This window comes from Pistacia vera, unplaced genomic scaffold (assembly GCF_008641045.1).
Source record: "Pistacia vera cultivar Batoury unplaced genomic scaffold, PisVer_v2 Contig302, whole genome shotgun sequence".
Lineage (NCBI taxonomy): Eukaryota > Viridiplantae > Streptophyta > Magnoliopsida > Sapindales > Anacardiaceae > Pistacia > Pistacia vera.
Genome location: NW_022196116.1, coordinates 211865 through 234517, shown reverse-complemented (window position 1 = coordinate 234517; position 22653 = coordinate 211865). Strand labels below are relative to the sequence as shown.

The 22653-nt window shown below is 35.7% G+C and overlaps 3 protein-coding genes and 1 long non-coding RNA gene across 6 annotated transcripts; 3 read left to right on the top strand and 1 right to left on the bottom strand.

Annotated features, from left to right (window-relative positions):
* Positions 1–719: 719 nt before the first annotated feature.
* Positions 720–2750, bottom strand: LOC116135728. 2 transcript variants are annotated; one of them, XR_004128940.1, is made up of 4 exons: positions 2615–2750; positions 2236–2371; positions 1168–1485; positions 720–1012 (listed from the first exon to the last, which is right to left on the bottom strand). It is a non-coding gene; the product is annotated as an uncharacterized LOC116135728 (long non-coding RNA). The 2 variants fall into 2 exon arrangements; XR_004128939.1 differs by lacking the exon at positions 2615–2750 and having other exon boundaries at positions 2236–2572.
* Positions 2751–4588: 1838 nt separating this feature from the next.
* LOC116135721 lies at positions 4589–8126 on the top strand. The gene is made up of 5 exons (XM_031421432.1): positions 4589–4769; positions 5498–6340; positions 6986–7144; positions 7268–7522; positions 7839–8126. The coding sequence occupies exons 1-5, from the start codon at positions 4611–4613 to the stop codon at positions 7971–7973; spliced, it is 1551 nt and encodes a 516-aa protein (XP_031277292.1). The 5' UTR covers positions 4589–4610; the 3' UTR covers positions 7974–8126.
* Positions 8127–8650: 524 nt separating this feature from the next.
* Positions 8651–12037, top strand: LOC116135722 (calcium-dependent mitochondrial ATP-magnesium/phosphate carrier protein 2-like). 2 transcript variants are annotated; one of them, XM_031421433.1, is made up of 4 exons: positions 8651–9262; positions 10518–11303; positions 11419–11509; positions 11625–12037. In XM_031421433.1, exons 1-4 carry the CDS (start codon positions 8803–8805, stop codon positions 11815–11817), a joined length of 1530 nt encoding a protein of 509 aa, XP_031277293.1. In that variant the 5' UTR covers positions 8651–8802; the 3' UTR covers positions 11818–12037. The 2 variants fall into 2 exon arrangements, with proteins under 2 accessions (XP_031277293.1, XP_031277294.1); XM_031421434.1 differs by having other exon boundaries at positions 9121–9262; positions 10505–11303.
* A 7557-nt stretch (positions 12038–19594) lies between these two features.
* Positions 19595–21118, top strand: LOC116135692. The gene is made up of 4 exons (XM_031421408.1): positions 19595–19814; positions 19938–19962; positions 20571–20725; positions 20841–21118. Exons 1-4 carry the CDS (start codon positions 19595–19597, stop codon positions 21116–21118), a joined length of 678 nt encoding a protein of 225 aa, XP_031277268.1.
* The last annotated feature ends 1535 nt before the right edge of the window (positions 21119–22653 follow it).

Here is a 22653-nt window from a genome sequence, read left to right as displayed (position 1 = left end):
GGTATCGACGCAGGAACAAGCACGAAGACGAATACCGACCACTTATCATTTGAACTTGTTTCTAGTGCTGATTTTATAATATAAAATATTATGTAGAAATAATTCAACTTCCTTTTTCATGGCTTGGCTTAGCAAAGTACCCTATCTAATTTCTGTATCCTAAAATATTAATAGTAGGTATTTATATCAAATACCTAATGTAAAAAATTCCACAAGCCCTGATATTTAAGTCGTATATATTTTAAGTAGGGAGAACAATATTTTCCCACCCAACGTTTACCGGAATGACACTTTTTTACCCACCGTTATGTTTCGTTAGCAAAAGACTATAAAGATGAAAATTGATTTAATAATTTTCTTTTTATTATTTGATGTCACGTCAATCACCAACATACTCACTCTTAAATACGAAATTATTAATATACCCTTAATTATATTTTAAAAAAAATATAAATTACTAATTTATCCCTCTATTTTTTTATTAAAAATAATGTTTTAAATCAATGAAGTTACAATTAGATTTTTAAATTTTGAAATTGCCAATTTATCCTTGTGGTTGTTGCAACGCATTTATATTTAAATTTTGTCAATTTAAATCCAAATAAAACTAAGTATCAACATTACTATATTCTTAAATAAAAATCCAAATCGTAAAATTACAGTGCATATGTATAAGTAATTTTGTCAATTCAAACCTAATAAAAATTGCGAATTCAATAAAAAGAAAGAAGTTTTTCCAGTTTCTCATTCATTTCTTAAAATCCAAAAAGTTTTGCTTTCAACCTCCCGCTTGCTAGCTCCTTGAAGCTTGATTTTCCTTTGCTTTCTAGAATTTCAAAACCTTCTTCACAATCCTTTGCTCTTGCGCCAAGAAAGGTCGAATTTGATCTATTATTTTCAGTCAAAGTTACCATCTTCAGTACCTTTGCAACTGCCTTAAGAGGCTATTCTCTCTATTTAACTTAACGTCACCGAATTGCTTCACCTTATCTTCACTGAGTTTTGGAGTTGCCTAAAACAATCCAGAATTGCATAAAAAATCAGCTTGAATGAAGCTTACACATATATGAATTTGTTATTTATCAGTATAGAGAATAATAAAATAGAAAAAATATGTATGTTCTAAAACAAGTTAGTGGTAGAAAAGAACAAAGATGAAGTTCATACGCATGTCACAAGGCTCTGCTGCTCACGCGACAGAGTATGATTAACAGGCTTCCGCCCAATTAAGAGTTCCAGCGGGACAAGACCAAAGCTATAAACATCACTCTTTGCACTCATCTGTCTTATCATAGCGTATCAGCAATCCAAAATCAAATATTAAGGCCGGAGTATTTATAGGTGCTTCAGGAAAAAAAAAAAAAGACATAATTTTCCAAACCAAGGTTTCAAGTATACTAGTCAGTCTGACATTCTTTAGCTATTTCTTTCATCACTTATAACTTCACTTCTCCAGGAGGGGTTCTGAAATAGTTTCTCGATTAACTGTAAGCAAAACCAAACACTATTAAGTCATATGAAAAGATACCGTGACACGTCAAAAGTAGCATAATATGCAAAATGTTCCTGCATGTACCATCTCTATCTTGATAACACGTTTGATGAGAAGATCTATGATAGTATGAATGTATATCTAAAAAAATGAGATATCTACAAATTGCAAAGTCATAAATCTTTGATTACCATGGGATTTACTCTAGAATTAGGTTGCAGATACAAAATCTTTCTAACATTTTTTTCTCAAAAATATTCCTCATTGCCACTAGTTCTAGAATTTCTGAGGACCTTGGGGAGGCAAATATCACACTAGCTTTCCATTTGCAATTCATGGTAAGTTTGGCCACTATTAACTCAGAAACTAGCTCAATGAATTTATTTGCAGCTAAAACATTTTGTTATCATATCACATGTTCAACCTACAACGTTAAATTTTTGACACAAATTTTTCTGCTGCTGCTGCTGATGATGATTGGTATTAGTGAGAAGAAGAGGAGGCTATAGATTTAGTAGAGTCAATTAGGGCTTTGTTTGTGGAAAACATGATCGAGCATATGGTGGGAATACTACAATATATCCAGTGCGGTAATTAATCAAACACTTAGAATGCGGAAACAATAGTAAGAAATCCAAATAAGATGCAACGATCAACAAATGAGGAGATAATCAAAATATAGTGGGACAAAAATAAACAACACAATGAAAACACAAATTAATGTGATTTAGAGGATATTATACCTAAATCCGCAGGTAGTGATAATCCTCGCTGTAGTTCTACAATTTCAAAGAAACCCTAGATTTTTCTCCACACGATCTCTTCTCTTGCCAGTCGCCAACCGTAAGCCGCCACTCGCCAACCCTAAGTCGCTAGTCGCTGAGAACAAGGAGAAAAGGAAAATGACTTTTCGTTAGTTGGCAACCCTAAGTCGGCAGTCGCCAACCCTAAGTTGCCAGTGCTTCAATTACTGAGAATAGGGCGAGTTACAGAGAACAAGAAGAAAAGGCTTCTCCCTTCTTTTTTTCAAAGTACTTTAGTGGGACACGTGGCAACCATTCAGGCGAAGTTTCAATTTTTAAATTTTGATTTTTAGAGCTTCATGTAAATAGACCATCTTACCTTTCTTCAGAACGGATTTGCCTAATGGAGCATAACGGTGGATGAGAAAGTGTCGTTTCGAAATTGCATGGGTGGGACAGTGTCGCCAAACCTATGGTGGGAAAAAGTCGTTCTCCTTTTAAATATTGAACAAAAATACAATCGTTCTCGTAATGAGTTAATCCATTAATTAATCATCCAAAATATGTTTATACTATTGTGATAGGGTGGGAGCCCATCAAGAATAATCCAGGATTGAGTGCCGTAAGTGAATTATTTATGAAAGCAACGACAACATATAAACCGACAGGAGAGTTCAAAATTTGGATCGATATTTGTGATTTGTTCTTGCTCGGTTGACATTAGTGTAAAAGCCTCCATTTTCAGTTGGCTTTTCTCCTTTGTCCAATCTTATCTTGAGCTGGCCATGATCCTGACATTTATCAACAAAATTACCGCCGTTAAAGAAACGTTTAGCAATTAGAGACGGCAAATACAATATCATTTTAAGTCAATATCGTGGGGTTTTAGACTTTTAGTACTCATTACTTTCTTTGTTTAAAAAAAGTTCAACCAATGTTCGGGTTTTCTTAACTTAATGTGGTAGAGGCCAATTTTCCGTCAATTGTTTTTTTCTAAATTTTCTCTTCCAAGGGGCCAACTTTATTGACGTAGTTAAAAGAGGACGACTTTTTCCCATCCAAGGTTTTCTCTAACGACATTTTCCACTTAAAAATTTTCAAAATACAATTTTTCTACCAAAAGTTAATATTTCGTTATTATTTAAAGTCAGATTCTGATTGATTCTAGTAGCAAAAATTCTTTCAATCACCACTATTTAAACCTCCAATCTCCTATCTACAAAACTCCTATTAATCTAATATCTGATTTCTTATCGATTATCAGTCATAACAAAGTTAAAGTTTCTTGTTTTTTGTTGATTTTTAATTGATTTTGATGACAAATATTCAATCAATCACCACCATTCGATCCATCGGCCTCCACTATACTAAAAAACCTCTTATCCTGGCTTTTGATAATTCTTTGAATGCTGATTGAAAAAGTAAAATATATTTTATATATTAACGAAATATAAATATTAGATGAAAAAGTAGTATTTTAAAACTTTTCAGATGAAAAAAAGTTAAGGCAAACCTTGGTGGGAAAAATAGTTTACTCTAGTTAAAATATGATTGATTGATAGTTCTGCTTCGGGAAAAAAGTTAAAAGGACAGAACGTCATTGCTTAGGCTCTATATCTTGAGTTGTCAAATCTCCTTGCCATGCTAAATGTGACATTTTCTTTCGGCTACGTTTGGTAACACAAAATTTTGGTTCACTATCATCAAAATATTATTCTATTTTTTTAAAACCCTTTAAATTTATTAATTTAATAATAACACAATTTTTTTTAAAAATTAATAAAAATACCCCAATAACCTATATTTACTAGATTTCAGCTATCACTATCGGAAGCTAGCTAAAATCTAATATAATGATACATTACTGACTAAATCTAGTCGATAGTACGTCGATCTAGCTTTTTTCAGCCAGATTCACAGTAAATCTGGTCAGAAAAGACCAAATCTTTGACTATAGACAGTCATCAACGACAGACAAGATATGATCGTCGTTGACCAGACCATTGTTGATGATCAAATGTGGCCAAATCTGGCCATCAAGCCGTAAATCTAATATTTTTCTACCAGATTCATCATGAATTTAGTAAAAAAAGGATATATCAATGCACGAACGGTAAGATTCAGTCAATCATACACCGATACGATAACTCTGACTACCCTTTGACGGTGGTGACCGACTATCCATATATAATGAGTGAATTAAAAATATTTTTGTTAACTTTAAATATTTTATTATATAAATATTTAATAAATAAACAAATATAAGAGGTATTTTATTAATTTTCAAAACGCATTGTAATAATCACCTAATTTAACTTCTTTTCAAAATATTATCCTCAAACCTATAAAATAACGAACAGACGTGGCTGACTCGCATGCTTCAATGTATCCTCCATGTCAGTTATTACCTATTAATACACTCTGAAGACAGCACAGCCAAACAGAGCAAGCTTCAACTTCAAAGGTTGTATACTTCAAATTTTCCGCTCACCAAGCGTGGATTGTTAGCGGTTGCAGTTCCTCATCAACTTCGGGTTCGTTTATTTTTCTCAGTTTACTTTTTTTTTTTTCCTTCTATCTTTCATAGTAGTATTGTTTAGTCCGAAAAATAACAATCATTTGATTGATTTATAAACTATCAGAAGATCACCCGTTTTCAACTTTTGCTTTTACATGGCGTTTTTGAGAAGTTTTAATTTCTTCTCTCTTGTACAGAATATTTGTTTGTGCTTTATGACCCAGTCGCACGTAATGAGATAATTATTTTTTTCTTTGTCAATCAATGAAATCATAAAAACCATCTGTTAATCATTCGCTCTTTTGTAGTATTTTGTTATGGTAATCTTTATGTGGAAAAGTCTACAGAATTAAAGGAGTTTTTGTCAAAGAGAGCTGGAGTTCTTACAGAAATTTTGGGTTTATATAGAAATTACAATTACTACGAATAGGTTTAGATTTTCCAGAAATAATTGAAGCTTGAGTTCAGATACATAAAAGTAATTTGGTTTTACTTGAATTTATATATTTTCCTGTCCATTGCGCATATTTTAAATGGCATACAGTTGTGATTACCTGTTTAATCACGAGGAATTTTTTTTTTTAGTTTTTATTTTTTATGTTTCTTATGGATTGATAAATTAATATAGTAATCTTCGTATTGATTTTGCTTAGTCATTTGTATTTTTGGATTTCAAACTCCATTACAGTGTTTTTTGAGTCTGCAAAAGAGATAGTCTAACTGTAGATAATGAATTTCTCACAGATAACTATGAGAACTTGTTACAAAGAATGGTGGATTTCAGCAGCCATTCTTCTGCTGGCAATGAGTTTGCCATATTCACAGGCATATTTGAATGAAAATAAGATCAAAACTGCAGTTTTTCTATCACCAAAATTTGTGCTGGGACCTGGATCTGTTGAGAACAGATATTACCACAATATCGACTTTCCAAGGGGTCATATTGCTGTCAAGAGTTTCAATGCAGAAGTAATTGACGAGGCAGGGATTCCTGTTCCCCTTCATGAAACTTATCTGCACCATTGGGTTGTTGCAAGATACTATGGACGTGTAGAATACAATCGCAACAGGGAGCTTCGTGAGTCAGATAACATTAAGGTGAGAAATGATGGCATATGCCAGAAAGGTGTTCTTGGGCAGTATTTTGGCCTTGGATCTGAAACACGAGGAACAGAAACACACATCCCGGACCCTTATGGAATAGAAATTGGTAATCCTGCCGAAATTCCTGAGGGCTATGAGGAGAGATGGCTGCTTAATGTCCATGCAATTGATACACGAGGTGTGGAAGATAAATTGGGTTGCACTGAATGCAGGTGTGATCTTTATAATATTACAGTGGATGAAATTGGCCGACGTTTGAGGCCAGATTATACTGGAGGTTTGCTATGTTGTTATGATCAGACTCAATGCAGGGTGAGACATGGCTTTGAAGGTGCCAGGAGGAACCTCTACTTGAGATATACTGTGAAGTGGGTTGATTGGGGTAGTTCCATTGTGCCCGTTAAAATCTATATATTTGATGTCACTGATAAGTTGAAGAGGTTTAATGATTCAACAGGACTCAGCACAGAGCATGATTGCCGGGTGAGTGAATTCTTTTTACGCAAATCTCATCCTTGAGAAAGAATGAAATTCTTTTGAATAATTTTGGACATTCCATGGAATTGAATTTGACTTTACTTATCTTCATCAGCTATTGCTCTATTTATTATATTTTGAAATCTTGAAAATATCATTAGCCAAATAAAACTGAGTTTTTTTTTTTTTTTTTCGTTTTCTCCTCCCATGTCCTTTAATGTATTAATGGTAAAATATGTACTTACTTAATTGGTAAAGTCTCTTGAGGTTGTTCACACAAAGGTTGGGGGGTGTGAGAGGGATGGGGTTTACATTGCATACTCATTGATGCACTGGTGATTGTTCACACAAAGGTTGGTGAGTGGGGGTGGGGGGAGAAGGATGGGAATGCAAATGAATCCCCTTAACAACACCGTTGGATTATATCCTTAAGGAGGGACTTTCATTAGAGATAAACTTTTAATTATTGTAGAAACATTTGCACATTCTCAGAATGCATTCATTAATGATTAACCTGTCTAATAGCATGGAAATGAATCCACCCTTCATATATGAGACCTAACACTGAATGCCTTCAAGTTTGTTACTGGTGTTTTTGTTAGTTCACATTTTTTATAAATATCGAAACTAATGGGAATATATGTAATGCAGGTTGAATATGACATTGAGCCTTGTAGTGCCACCAATTTGGCAGATGATGAGTGCATTCACACAAAAAGAATAAGCCTCACCATGCTGACTGGTGGTTATGTCATTTATGGTGTTGCCCACCAGCACTCAGGGGGTTTAGGTTCTGCACTATACCGAGAGGTGATTTTGTTCATTTTTAATTTATCTCGTTTGAATTTCTCTTTTTTTCCATCGGTATGTATAGCATGTGTTAGTTTGATAAGTTATGCTTATTTCCATGATATGATTGTGTGGAAAATACAGGATGGGAAGGCTATATGCTCTTCAATTCCAGCTTACGGAGATGGGGCAGAGGCAGGAAACGAGGCTGGTTACATTGTAGGAATGTCCACATGTTATCCTCAACCGGGCTCTGTCAAGATAACAGATGGGGAGACGTTGATTCTAGAATCTAACTACAGCAGCACCCGAGAACACACGGGAGTTATGGGGCTCTTCTACATTTTGGTTGCTGACCGAGTGCCAGAGCCTGTGCCTTTCTCATATCTTCGCGTTAAAGTAAGATTTTAATGTTCTGATTTCCAAATAGTGATTGCTTATAATACAAATAAATATGCTTATGAATCTAATTATAGATACAGGATACTGGTGATAAATAAACAGGACTGTTTGGAAAGAAGCAAACATTTTAATTTATGGCCAAGACTAATGATTATGTTGGAATAAGTAGTCTGATTGAGGACTCTGGTTTGTTTGATCAATTTTTGCCCATCTGGAGTGGCAATTGTTTAATTTGTTTGGCGACCTTATTAAATTAAAGAAAAGCCATTCTTGATTGTAACAACTGACAATGGGATCTGTTTGGTTTTTGCAGATGTACGACAAAATGAACAGAACTACTTATGTTTGGGCAGCAATGGTTCTGGTGGGACTTGTTGCCGCTGCTGCTGTTGTAAAATATCGATGTAGGAATAAGGGTGAAGATGAATACCAACCAATCATGATTTGAACTTGTTCTCCGAGTTCTAGATGTGTACTGGTAATATACAACAACACATCTTAAAGTCTACCCCTTTTTCTGTAGCTTAGTAATGTATAAATTAACATATTGTTGACTAGATGTAATATTTTCAAGATGTAGTAAAAGTTTGAAGTTACTTTATGAAGCTGTTTCTCTCTTTCATTCATATGATTCCTGAGTTGTGGGGAATGTGTCTGTATCTGAATTATGGTGTTCTCAGTTTTGTTATGTGGTTTGAAATTGAATGTAGGAGATATGATTTATAAATTCAGGAAGGGTGTTATAGGTGTAACTACATTGACAAAATGGAACCTACTTGGCCAAATTGCATGTATGTTTGGTTAGATTTGGATGATATGAAGTAGATGTTAATAAAGATCCACCCAACAAAAATAATTAAACAATCAATTTCGTCCTGTCACCCATTAACGTATTGACGGTGCCGGTGTCCAACGAATGTAGTAGATAATTCTCCAGGATTAACACGTGCCTATTCCCCATTTTGTAATTACAGTGTTCTTCAAGCCTTTTTATTTTTAAACCCGGCCTGTTTTGCATGACAGCATGAGCGATCGAGTATCTTCTTTTAACCAAATATTTTCACTAACAATTTATTTATTTTTCTTTTTAAATCCATCATTAACTTCCTAAAATGTTGTTACGTGTCATCCTTTGGAACTTTGACTCTCCTTTCTCTGACCCACCCGTTCAAAACAAAACACAAGAATTTTCATTTCAATTTCTCTGTAACTGAGAGATCGCTGCTATGCTTGAGAAGCAACAGCTTATATCGAAATTTGACAACATTTGAGGGCAAATGACCGGGGCAGGACACGCGGTGGAACACGTCGGATTACCCAAGATGGAGTCGTCGACCACCTCGACGTCGACCCGGTCCGTTTGTTGTAACCCGGTCAAGGAATCGGGTCCGGTTACCATGGATCATGTACTATTAGCATTGCGGGAAAGCAAAGAAGAGAGAGATATGCGGATTCGGAGCTTGTTTAATTTCTTTGATGCGGCGGATATCGGGTATTTGGATTACGCACAGATCGAGAACGGTTTGTCGGCGCTTCAGATTCCGGCGGAGTATAAGTACGCCAAAGATTTGTTGAAAGTGTGCGATGCGAATAGAGATGGGCGCGTGGACTATCACGAGTTCAAGAGGTATATGGACGATAAAGAGCTGGAGCTTTATAGGATTTTTCAAGCCATCGATGTCGAACACAATGGTTGCATTTTGCCTGAGGAGCTTTGGGATGCTCTTGTTAAGGCTGGTATACATTGCTTTCTATGTTCCATTGCTTCTTCATTCAAGAAATTCATTTACTTTTCAGCTTTATTTAAAGTATTCGATTCGATTTTTGGTATTTAAAGTGGATATTGGCAACATTAGTTACTTAAATTCAACTACTTCAGTCTACATCAAGTAATAAAAGTATGTAAATCTGGTTATCAAGTATTTATAACTGTGGGATAAAAAGAAAAGTTTTGATTTTAATTGATTTTTTTTCCCTGAATGCAACATCTTTGTTTTTTGCTGTTACTTGTTGTGCTAATTGGGAAATTGAGGAGGGGCTGTTACCGGGATTTGTTCAGCCTGATCTTACCTTATCTATATTTGAAGGTTTAATCCGTTTCGGTTTTTTGATAGTCTATGAGATGGAAGTTCTTTTTTAATTGACATTGGCTTGCGATGTGAGGCTCATTTCTGGGGCTCTGCGTGAGGAAGAGAGAGTTTGTCTTGTGTAAAGAACCGGAGTTGGAGAGTTTGGTAATGATGTTACTTTGAAAATTTTGCTCAGTCTTTGCTTTTCTTTTTTGCAATAGAGCTCAAAGGTCAAATCCTGACTGATTGTCTGTCTTTGCCATGTTTCTTTTGGCCATCTCATTCCATTTCCATTTTGCTTTATGAATCCTCTTCTTACTTCTGAAATTGAATATTGACTTTAATTATGTTAAGAGGGTTTAGTTGTGGCTGCCACATCTCTTATTCTGAAGTAGTCATTTATAAGAAGCGAAGGCCATGCTCATGTAGTCAATTGGTATACAAACAATAACGTCTGAATCAAATGTTTATCAGGCCTTGAAATTTTGCTGGAGGACAAAGGGTGAACCGTTTTTACTAGTATCTTGAGTGGAATTGTTTTTGGTCTGTGTGAAGAATCATTAAGCTTCCTTTGGCATTTCTAAAAAGAAGATATGATGTTTGTAATCCCTCATTATTCTTTGTGTTTATATTCCTGTATTCTCAAATTCTAGTAGGACCCCAATCTAGAATTTATATAGAGGTTTGGGGGGTATGAATAATTTTCTTTAATATTACTTAGCAGTTTTGTACAGGCTACAGTGTCTATGTTTCTTTTAACTATTTTCTTTTTCCTTGAATTTACTCCATGCATTTGGTGGTGACCGTTGTATGATTATTTAAATTTATTTCGTGATTGGCTTTTGGTGGAAGCATTTCCTGGTTCATGGATTTTGGTTGTTAGTTTTTTCAATCTTATAAGCCCTGGCAGTTTCTGTTTTCAGGGATTGAAATTAATGATGAGGAACTTGCTCGTTTTGTTGAGCATGTGGATAAGGATAATAATGGAATCATAACCTTTGAAGAATGGCGAGATTTCCTTCTACTCTACCCTCATGAAGTTACTATTGAGAACATATATCATCACTGGGAAAGGGTATGCCTTGTAGATATTGGAGAACAGGCTGTTATTCCAGAAGGTATCAGTAAACATGTCCAGAGAAGCAAATTTTTCATAGCAGGAGGAATTGCTGGAGCTGCTTCTCGTACTGCTACTGCTCCTCTTGATCGCTTGAAAGTGGTTCTGCAAGTCCAGACAGGAAATTCTCGTATTGTGCCTACTATTAGAAAGATATGGAAGGATGAGGGTTTGTTGGGGTTTTTTCGAGGTAACGGGTTAAATGTCCTGAAGGTTGCACCTGAAAGTGCCATAAAATTTTATGCATATGAAATCTTAAAAAATGTAGTTGGAGATATTATGGGGGAAGACAAGGATAATATAGGCCCTTCTGGTAGACTTTTGGCCGGTGGTATGGCAGGTGCAGTGGCACAAGCTGCTATCTATCCATTGGATCTTGTAAAAACTCGGTTACAGACTTGTGCTCTTGAAAGTGGAAAGGCCCCCAAGTTGGGGACCCTAACAAAGGATATATGGGTTCATGAGGGTCCTCGGGCCTTCTATAAAGGTCTTGTGCCTTCTCTTCTTGGGATTATCCCCTATGCTGGCATTGACCTTGCGGTCTATGAAACTTTGAAAGATTTGTCGAAGAGTTACTTTGTTCGTGAGAGTGGTACAATCTCCTCTTTGTTTGTCTGTGCTTTGAACATTTTGTTTTTCTTATTTCAGATTTGTAATTCTGAATATTTGGAGAGTTGCACTCTTAAAAACCTTTATGTTTTCTGTAGAACCTGGACCTCTTGTGCAGCTGGGTTGTGGGACAATTTCAGGAGCTCTGGGAGCAACATGTGTTTATCCATTGCAGGTTATTAGAACCAGGTACGATGTTATGCATGAACAGTGTTTTCTTTGGCAATTGTGCATGTTTTCTGAAGTGGTTATAGCATATCCTATTTACACGATTTTTGAATGTAATGATGTTCTTGCTATCCAGAATGCAAGCTCAACGTTCTAATTCCGCTGCTGCTTTTAAGGGAATGTCTGATGTATTTTGGAGAACCCTTCATAAAGAAGGTTATAGAGGTTTCTACAAAGGAATTTTTCCAAATCTTCTCAAGGTTGTGCCTGCTGCAAGCATTACATACTTGGTTTATGAAGCTATGAAAAAGAGTCTAGATCTCGGCTAGGCAGTGTTCTGGTATTTGCCGGATCACTAGGCTGATTTCTAAGTCGGAGTCAGTGGTAAATTTTATGAGTAAAATAAGCGGAAGTAAACAAGTAGGTGATTTGGTTATTAAAGCAACTATGACAGACTATAGTTCCCCTTTATTGTATGGGGCACATGATTTTTGTAGTCAAGAAGTTCTACTCCAGGCTTACTAAAAACTAACTGTTCAGAAAAAAAAATTATATTATATCATTATATCTGATCACATAGTGACAGGTAACATCTGTTCTATATTCCTTATTCCTTCTCTATTTCTCATTTGCGTACAGTGCCTCCAAAATGAGTAGGAAAATGCAAAACTTTTCTGTTGTTCCCATCACATTTGTTGGCATGGGTATCGAAGTTTATGACAGAAAGTTAAGGACTGTTAAGAGTTGAAATCACAACATGAGATGATTTTGCAGATGTGAAAGCGTATGCATTAATTATGTTTTCTATTTCCATTTATTAATGTTATATGGTCTCTGCGTTTCTGGTTAACCTTGCATCAATAGTAAAGAGTCAACCTAGACAATAGAATCATCATATTAGAACAATATGCAACCTGTGTATAAACATTGCTCCGCCGCCGCGTGGATATTAGATACTTTATAGTGCTGAAATTTCTCCTGTTAGGCACATGAAATGATCAGCTAATCCTTCAATGACCTTTCACATATTGGCGTGTTGTGTTGTTGGTATTTAAATATAAAGGCGGAGAATGGTTGATGGAGGATTCTGTTGACTGTGCAGACGTAGAAATTGTTTACTAAAAAGCAATTTATTAGCTCTATGGTTTGACGATGTCTGGCTGAGTACCAGCATGTGCGTATCATCTTTTGGTTCCCTCGTTGGACTTTAAAACACTTTTTCTTCACCAATTAAAGGTTTCAGGTATCACCATCAGTTGTTTGTATCGATTCTTTTACTAAAATTAGAAACCAAGTTAGGTGCTGGATAATTTATTATCATAGAGGAATTGGCTCTACTTCTTCATCATCCATTCTAAACATTAGTTCTGTTTTCAAATGGTGGTTAATGATGCAGGTAGAATATGAAGGGGCCTTGTAGTGCCACCAATTTGGCTAATGATGAGGGCATTCAGACCAAAGAATAAGCGTCACAATGACAAATGGTGGTTCTCATCTATGGCGTTGCCCACCAGCACTAGGGGGCATAGGCTCTGCTTTATACAGGAGGTGATTTTAGATCTAATTTTTATTCACTACACGCTTTCTGGTCATTTATTCTACTATGGATACGTCAAGACATGTTAAAGCGATTTCCTTGATAAAATTTCATGGTTCTTCAGGATGGAAAGGCTATATGCGCTTCAATTCCAGCTATGGAAATGGGACGGAAGAGGAAACGAGGCTGGTTACATTGTAGGAATGTCCACTTGTTATCCTCACCAGGCTCTGTCAAAATAGCAGAGGGAGACTCTGATCTGGACTGAAATACAGCAGCACCCGAGTTCACACAGGAGTCATGGGGCTTTTCTACCTTTTGGTGGTCGACAGGTGGCAGAGCCCAAGCGTATATTACACTTCCAGTTGAAGTAAGATTTTACTTTCTCCATTGCCAAAGCTAGTGACTGACAAAAATACATGTAAATATGCCTGTGAACACGTTTTTAGAACGGGAGATAAATAAACGCAAGCTAAATTATAGATTGATTAATTTTTGCTCATATGGGTGGCAATTGCCTTCTTGAGTAACAAGGAGATGTAATATTTGTTTGGTTTTGCAGATGTACAACAACATGAACCGAACTGGTATGTTTGGACAGGCGCAGTCGTTTTGGTGGGAGTTTTGAGTGTTGCTGTTGCTGTATGGTATCGACGCAGGAACAAGCACGAAGACGAAACCGACCACTATCATTGAACTTGTTTCTAGTGCTGATTTTTTAATATAAAATATTATGTAGAAATAATCAACTCTTTTTTCACGGCTTGGCTTAGCAAAGTACCCTATCTAACTTCTGTATCCTAAAATATAATAGTAGGTATTATATCAAATACTAATGTAAAATATCCACAAGCCTGATATTAAGTTGTATTCCACCAAGGTTTGGCGAAACGACATTTTCCCACTGGAAAGTTTCAAAATGACACTTTTCCACCACGATATGTTTCATTAGCAAAAGACTATAAAGATGAAAATACCTTTTATTATTTGATTATATATTTTTTATTATTTATTTTGTCATGTTACCCAGTCAATCACCAACATACTCAATCTTAAATACGAAATTATTAACATGCCCTAACTATATATGAAAATATAAATACCAATTTGTCCTCCTTTTTTATAAAATATGTTTTAAATCAATGAAGTTACAATAGATTTTTAAAATTTTGAAATTACCAATTTATCCCTGGTTGCGCAACGCATTATATTTAAATTTTGTCAATTTAAATCCAAATAAAACTAAGTATCAACATTACTATATTCTTAAATAAGAATCAAAATTGTAAAATTACAGTGCATTGTATAAGTAATTTTGTCAATTCAAACCTAAAAATAGCGAATCGAATAAAAGAAAGAAGTTTTTCCAATTTCTCATTCATTTCTTAAAATCCAAAAAGTTTTGCTTTCACCCTCTGCTTTCTATCTCCTTGAAGCTTGATTTTCCTTTGCTTCTAGATTTTCAGAACTTTTCACAATCCTTTGCTCTTCCACCAAGAAAGCTCGAATTGATCATTATTTTCAGTCAAAGTTACCTCTTCAACCTTTGGAACTGCCTTAAGAGGCTATTCTCATTTAACTTAGCGAACAAATTGCTTACACTTACTTCACTGAGTTTTGGAGTTGCCTAAAACAATCCAGAATTGCATAAAAATCAGCTGAATGAAGCTTAACATGTAGAATTTGTTATCTATCAGTATAGAGAATAATAAAATAGAAAAAAAATGTATGTTCAAAACAAGTTAGTGGTAGAAAAGAACAAGATGAGTGTCATACGCATGTCACAAGACTCTGCTGCTCACGTGACAGAGTATGATTAACGGCTTCACCTAGTAAGAGTTCCAGCGGGACAAGACCAAAGCTATAAACATCATTTTTGCACTCACGTCTTATATAGCGTATCTGCAATCCAACAAGGTTTCAAGTATACTAGTCAATCTGACATTCTTTGCTATTCTTTCATCACTTATAACTTCACTTCTCCAGGGGGGTTCTGAATAGTTTCTCGATTAACTGAAGCAAAACCAAGCACTATAAGTCATATGAAAAGATACTGTGACATGTCAAACGTGAATAATTTGCAAAATGTTCCCGCATGTACCATCTCTATCTTGATAACATGTTTGATGAGAAGATCTATGTATTATGAATGTATATCTAAAAAATGAGATAATACAAATTGCAAAGTCTAAATCTTTGATTACATGGGATTTACTCCAGATTAGGCTGTAGATACAAAATCTTCTTACATTTTTTTCTCAAAAATATTCCTTATTGCCTGTAGTTCTAGAATTTATGAGGACCTTGGGGAGGCAAATATCACACTAGCTTTCCATTTGCAATGATGGTAAGTCTGGCCACTATTAACTAGTAAATAGTCAAGAATTTATTGCAGCTAAAATTTGTTTTCATATAAGTGTTCAACCTACACGTTAATTTTTGACATAAATTTTTAGGACTACCTTTTAAAAGAAAATAAGGGCAAAGATGGATTAGGATAAAGTTTAAGCGGAGGGAAGTGGGGGTTGGAGATTAAGGAAATCCAGTGTTTGGATACAACTTTAAATTTGTGAGGATTTTATAAGGAGGAAACAATATTTCAATTAGAAGGTCCTAATTGTTGGCGAATTTTTCTGTGCTGATGATGATTGGTATTAGTGAGAAGAAAAGGAGGCTATAGTTAGTAGAGTCAGTTAGGGCTTGTTTGTGGAAAGCATGATTGAGCAGATGGTGGGAACACTACAATATTCCGGTGCTATATTAATCGAACACTTAGGATGCGGAACAATAGTAAGAATCCAAATAAGAAGCAACGATCAACAAATGAGGAGATAATCAAAAAATAGTGGGACAAAATAAACAACACAATGAAAACACAAAGTAATGTGTTAGAGGAAATTATACCTAAATCCGCAAGTAGTGATAATCCTTGTGTAGTTCTACAATTCAAGAAACCCTAGATTTTCTCACCACGATCTTCTCTTGCCGTCGCCAACCGAAGCGCCACTCGCCAACCCTAAGTCGCTAGTCGCTGAGAACAGGAGAAAAGTAAAATGACTTTTCGTTAGTGGCAACCCTAAGTCGCTAGTGTGAGAACAAGGAGAAAAGGAAAATGACTTTTCATTAGTTGGCAAACCTAAGTTGGCAGTCGCCAGTGCTTCAGTTACTGAGAATAGGGAGATTACAGAGAACAAGGAGAAAGGCTTCTCCCTTCTTTTGTCAAAGTACTTTAGGGGACACGTGGCAACATCAGGACAAAGTTTCAATTTTTAAATTTTGATTTTTAGAGCTTCATGTAAATAACCATTTACCATTCTTCAGAACGAATTTGCCTAATGAAACATAACGATAGATGAGAAAGTGTCGTTTGAAATTGCGATGGGTGGGATAGTGTCATTTCGCCAAACCATTGGTGGGAAAAAGTCTTTCTCCTTTTAAATATTGAACAAAAATACATCGTTCTCGTAATGAGTTAATCCATTAATTAATCATCCAAACGACAATACTAAACTCTTGTGTACAAGACTGGATTAAATTTGCCTATATGTTTATACTATGTGATAGAGTGGGAGCCCATCAAGAATACCAGGATTGAGGCCGTAAGTGAATTATTATGAAAGCAACGACAACATATAAACCGACAGGAGAGTTTAAAATATGGATCGATATTTGTGATTTGTTCTTGTCCAGTTGGCATTAATGTAAAAGCCTCCATTTTCAGTTGGCTTTTCTCCTTTGTCCAATTTATCTTGAGCTGGCCATGATCCTGACATTTATCAACAAAAATTACCGCGTTAAAGAAACGTTTAGCAATTAGAAACGGCAAATACAATATCATTTAAGTCAAATCGTGGGGTTTAGACTTTTAGTACTCGTTACTTTCTTTGTTTAAAAAAGTTCAACCAATGTTCGGGTTTTCTAACTTAATGTGGTAGAGGCCAATTTCCGTCAATTGTTTTTTTCTAAATTTTCTCTTCCAAGAGGCCAACTTTATTGACGTAGTTAAAAGAGAACGACTTTTCCCACCCAAGGTTTGCCCTGATGACCTTTCTACTCAAAAAGTTAAAATATTATTTTCTACCCAAAGTTAATATTCTGTTACTACTAAAGTCGATTCTAGCCAATTCCAGTAACAAAAATTCTCTCCATCTACTATTTGAAACCTCAATCTCCTATCTACAAAACTGTTATTAATCCAATACTGATTTCTTGTCGATTAAGTCATCGCAAAGCTAAAGTTTCTTGTTTTTTTGTTGATTTCTGATTGATTTGATGATAATATTCAATCGATCACCATATTTGATCCAGGCCTTATGTACTAAAAAACCTTTATCTTGACTTGGTAACTCTTGAATGCCGGTTAAAAAAAGATGTATTTAGTATTTAAAATATAAATATTGGGTGAAAAAATAATATTTTAAAATTTTTTAGATGAAAGTGTTAAGGCAAACCTGGGTGGGGAAAGTAGTTTACTCTAGTTAAAAAATGATTGATTGATGGTTCTGTTCGGGAAAAAAGTTAAAAGGACAGAACGTCAGCTGTAGGTCTATATCTTGAGTTGTCAAATCTCCTTGCCATGCCAAATTTGACATTTTCTTTCGCTCGTTTGGTACATACTTTAGTACAAACACAAATACAAACCCGTAATTTATTAATTTAATAACAACATAAAAGAATTTTTTAAAAATTAATAAATATTCTAACCTAAATTTACTAAATTTTAGTCACATTATCAGAAGTTAGCTAGAATCTAGTGTAATAGAGCACTACTGTGAATCTGAATGGTAGTACGCCGATCCTAGCATTTTTCAGTCAGATCACGATAGATCTAATAAAAAAATCAAATCTTTGGTCGCTAAGTACAGTCATCAACGACGGTCAAGATAGACCGCATCTGGTCGTCGTTGACGACAAATGTGGCCAAATCTGGCCATGATCTAGCATTTTTGATCAGATCTACTGTGAATCTAGTCAGAAAATGCCTATTGATGCACGAACAGTAAAATCTAACTAGTCATACATCGATACGTTAACTTCGGATATCTCCGACAGTAGTGATCGACTATCTATATTTAATGAGTGAGTTAGAGATATTTTTTTAACTTTAAATATTTATTATAAAAAATTTAATAAAATAAACAATAATAAGGATAAGAAGTATTTATTAATTTTACAAAACTCTACATCGTAATACTACATAATTAACTTTTTTTTCAAATATTATCCTAAATAAAAATAACGAAATGACGTGGTGAGACGCTACTTAAGATCTCCATATCAGTTATTACCATAATACATCTGAAGACAGCACAGCCAAACAGGCAAGCTTCAACTCAAAGGTTGTATACTTCAAATTTTCCGCTCACCAAGCGTGGATTGTTACGGTTGCAGTTCCTCATCAACTTGGGTTCGTTATTTTTCTCAGTTTACTTTTTTTCCTTCTATCTTTCATAGTAGTATTGTTTAGTCCGAAAAATAACAATCATTTGATTGATTTAAAACTATCAGAAGATCACCCGTTTTCAACTTTTGTTTTACATGGCGTTTTTGAGAAGTTTTAATTTCTTCTCTCTTGTACAGAATATTTGTTTGTGCTTTATGACACAGTCGCACGTAATGGGATAATTATTTTTTTCTTTGTCAATCAATGAAATCATAAAAACCATCTGTTAATCATTCGTCTTTTGTAGTATTTGTTATGGTAATCTTTACGTGGAAAAGTCTACAGAATTAAGGAGTTTTTGTCGAGAGAGCTGGAGTTCTTACAGAAATTTGGGTTTATATAGAAATTACAATTACTACGAATAGGTTTAGATTTTCCAGAAATAATTGAAGCTTGAGTAGATACATAAAGTAATTTGGTTTTACTTGAATTTATATATTTTCCTGTCCATTGCGCATATTTTAAATGGCATACAGTTGTGATTACCGTTTAATCACGAGGAATTTTTTTTTTAGTTTTTATTTTTTTAGTTTCTATGGATTGATAAATTAATATAGTAATCTTCGTATTGATTTTGCTTAGTCATTTGTATTTTTGGATTTCAAACTCCATTACAGTGTTTTTTGAGTCTGCAAAAGAGTAGTCTAACTGTAGATAAGAATTTCTCACAGATACTATGAGAAATGTTACAAAGAATGGTGGATTTCAGCAGCCATTCTTCTGCTGGCAATGAGCTTGCCATATTCACAGGCATATTTGAATGAAAATAAGATCAAAACTGCAGTTTTTCTCCACCAAAATTTGTGCTGGGACCTGGATCTGTTGAGAACAGATATTCCACAATATCGACTTTCCAAGGGGTCATATTGCGGTCAAGAGTTTCAATGCAGAAGTAATTGACGAGGCAGGGATTCCTGTTCCCCTTCATGAAACTTATCTGCACCATTGGGTTGTTGCAAGTACTATGGACGTGTAGAATACAATCGCCACAGGGAGCTTCGTGAGTCAGATAACATTAAGGTGAGAAATGATGGCATAGCCAGAAAGGTGTTCTTGGGCAGGATTTTGGCCTTGGATCTGAAACACGAGAACAGAAACACACATCCGGACCCTTATGGAATAGAAAATGGTAATCCTGCTGAAATTCCTGAGGCATGAGGAGAGATGGCTGCTTAATGTCCATGCAATTGATACACGAGGGGTGGAAGATAAATTGGGTTGCACGAATGCAGGTGTGATCTTTAATATTACAGTGGGTGAAATTGGCCGACGTTTGAGGCCAGATATACTGGAGGGTTGCTATGTTGTTATGATCAGACTCATGCAGGGTGAGACATGGCTTGAAGGTGCCAGGAGGAAACTCTAATTGAGTATACTGTGAAGGGGTTGATTGGGGTAGTTCCATTGTGCCCGTTAAAATCTATATATTTGATGTCACTGATAAGTTGAAGAGGTTAATGATTCAACAGGACTCAGCACAGAGCATGATTGCGGGTGAGTGAATTCTTTTACGCAAATCTCATCCTTGAGAAAGATGAAATTCTTAGATAATTTTGGACATTCCATGGATTGAATTTGACTTTACTATCTTCATCAGCTATTGCTTCTTTATTATTTTGAATCTTGAAAATATCATTAGCCAAATAAAACTGAGTTTTTTTTTTTGTTTTTCTTCCCATGTCCTTAATGTATAATGGTAAAAATGTACTTACTTAATTGGTAAAGTCTTGAGGTTGTTCACACAAGGTTGGGGGGTGTGAGAGGGATGGGGTTTACATTGCATACTCATTGAGCACTGGTGATTGTTCACACAAAGGTTGGTGAGTGGGGGTGGGGGGAGAAGGATGGGAATGCAAAGAATCCCTTAACAACACCGTTGGATTATATCCTTAAGGAGGGACTTTCATGAGATAAAACTTTTAATTATTGTAGAAACATTTGCACATTCTCAGAATGCATTCATATGATTAACCTGTCTAATAGCATGGGAATGAATCCACCCTTCATAATGAGCACTAACACTGAATGCTTCAAGTTTGTTACTGGGTTTTTGTAGTCACATTTTTATAAATACGAAACTAATGGGAATATATGTAATGCAGGTTGAATATGACATTGAGCCTTGTAGTGCCACCAATTGGCGATGATGAGTGCATTCACACAAAAAGAATAAGCCTCACCATGCTGACTGGTGGTTATGTCATTTATGGTGTGCCCACCAGCACTCAGGGGGTTAGGTTCTGCACTATACCGAGAGGTGATTTTGTTCATTTTTAATTTATCTCGTTTGAATTTCTCTTTTTTTCCATGTATATAGCATGTTAGTTTGATAAGTTATGCTTATTTCCATGATAGATTGTGTGAAAATACAGGATGGGAAGGCTATTGCTCTTCAATTCCAGCTTACGGAGATGGGGCAGAGGCAGGAAAACGAGGCTGGTTACATTGTGGAATGTCCACGTGTTATCCTCAACCGGGTCGTCAAGTAACAGATGGGGAGACGTTGATTCTAGAATCTAACTACAGCAGCACCCGAGAACACACGGGAGTTATGGGGCTCTTCTACATTTTGGTTGCTGACCGAGTGCCAGAGCCTGTGCCTTCTCATATCTTCGCGTTAAGTAAAGATTTAACGTTTGATTCCAAATAGTGATTGTATAATACAAATAAATATGCTTATGAATCTAATTATAGATACAGGATACTGGTGATAAATAAACAGGACTGTTTGGAAAGAAGCAAACATTTTATTTATGGCCAAGACTAATGATATGTTGGAATAAGTAGTCTGATTGATGACTCTGGTTTGTTTGATCAATTTTTGCCCATCTGGAGTGGCAATTGTTAATTTGTTTGGCGACCTTATAAATTAAAGAAAAGCCATTCTGATTGTAACAACGACAATGGATCTGTTTGGTTTGCAGATGTACGACAAAATGAACAGAACTACTTATGTTGGGCAGCAATGGTTCTGGTGGGACTTCTGCTGTGCTGCTGTGTATAAATCGATATAGGAATAAGGGTGAAGATGAATACCAACCAATCATGATTTGAACTTGTTCTCCGAGTTCTAGATGTGTACTGGTAATATACAACAACACATCTAAAGTCTACCCCTTTTTCTGTAGCTTAGTAATGTATAAATTACATATTGTTGACTAGGTAATATTTTCAAGATGTAGTAAAAGTTGAAGTTACTTTATGAAGCTGTTTCTCTCTTTCATTCATATGATTCCTGAGTTGTGGGGAATGTGTCTGTATCTGAATTATGGTGTTCTCAGTTTTGATAGTGGTTGAAATTGATGAGGAGAGATGATTTATAAATAGCGAAGGGTGTTATCGGTGTAACTACATTGACAAAATGGAACATACTTGGCCAAATGCATGTATGTTTGGTTAGATTGATGATATGAGTAGATGTTAATAAAGATCCACCCAACAAAATAATTAAACAATCAATTTGTCCTGTCACCCATTAACGTATTGACGGTGGCCGGTGTCCAACGAATGTGTAGATAATTCTCCAGGATTAAACAGTGCCTATTCCCCATTTGTAATTACAGTGTTTCTTCAAGCCTTTTTATTTAAACCCGGCCTGTTTGCATGACAGCATGAACGGCGTATCTTCTTTTAACCAAATATTTTCACTAACAATTTTTATTTTTCTTTAAATCCATCATTAACTTCCTAAAATGTTGTTACGTGTATCCTTTGGAACTTTGACTCTCCTTTCTCTGACCCACCGTTCAAAACAAAACACAAGAATTTTCATTTCAATTTCTTGTAACTGGAGATCGCTGCTATGCTTGAGAAGCAACAGCTTATATCGAAATTTGACAACATTTGAGGGCAAATGACCGGGGCAGGACACGCGGTGGAACCGTCGGATTACCCAAGAGGAGTCGTCGACCACCTCGACTCGACCCGCGTCCGGTTGTTGTAACCCGGTCAAGGAAGCGGTCCGTTACCATGGATCATGTATATTACCATTGCGGGAAAGCAAAGAAGAGAGAGATATGCGGATTCGGAGCTTGTTTAATTTCTTTGATGCGGCGGATATCGGGTATTTGGATTACGCACAGATCGAGAACGGTTTGTCGGCGCTTCAGATTCCGGCGGAGTATAAGTACGCCAAAGATTTGTGAAAGTGTGCGATGCGAATAGAGATGGGCGCGTGGACTATCA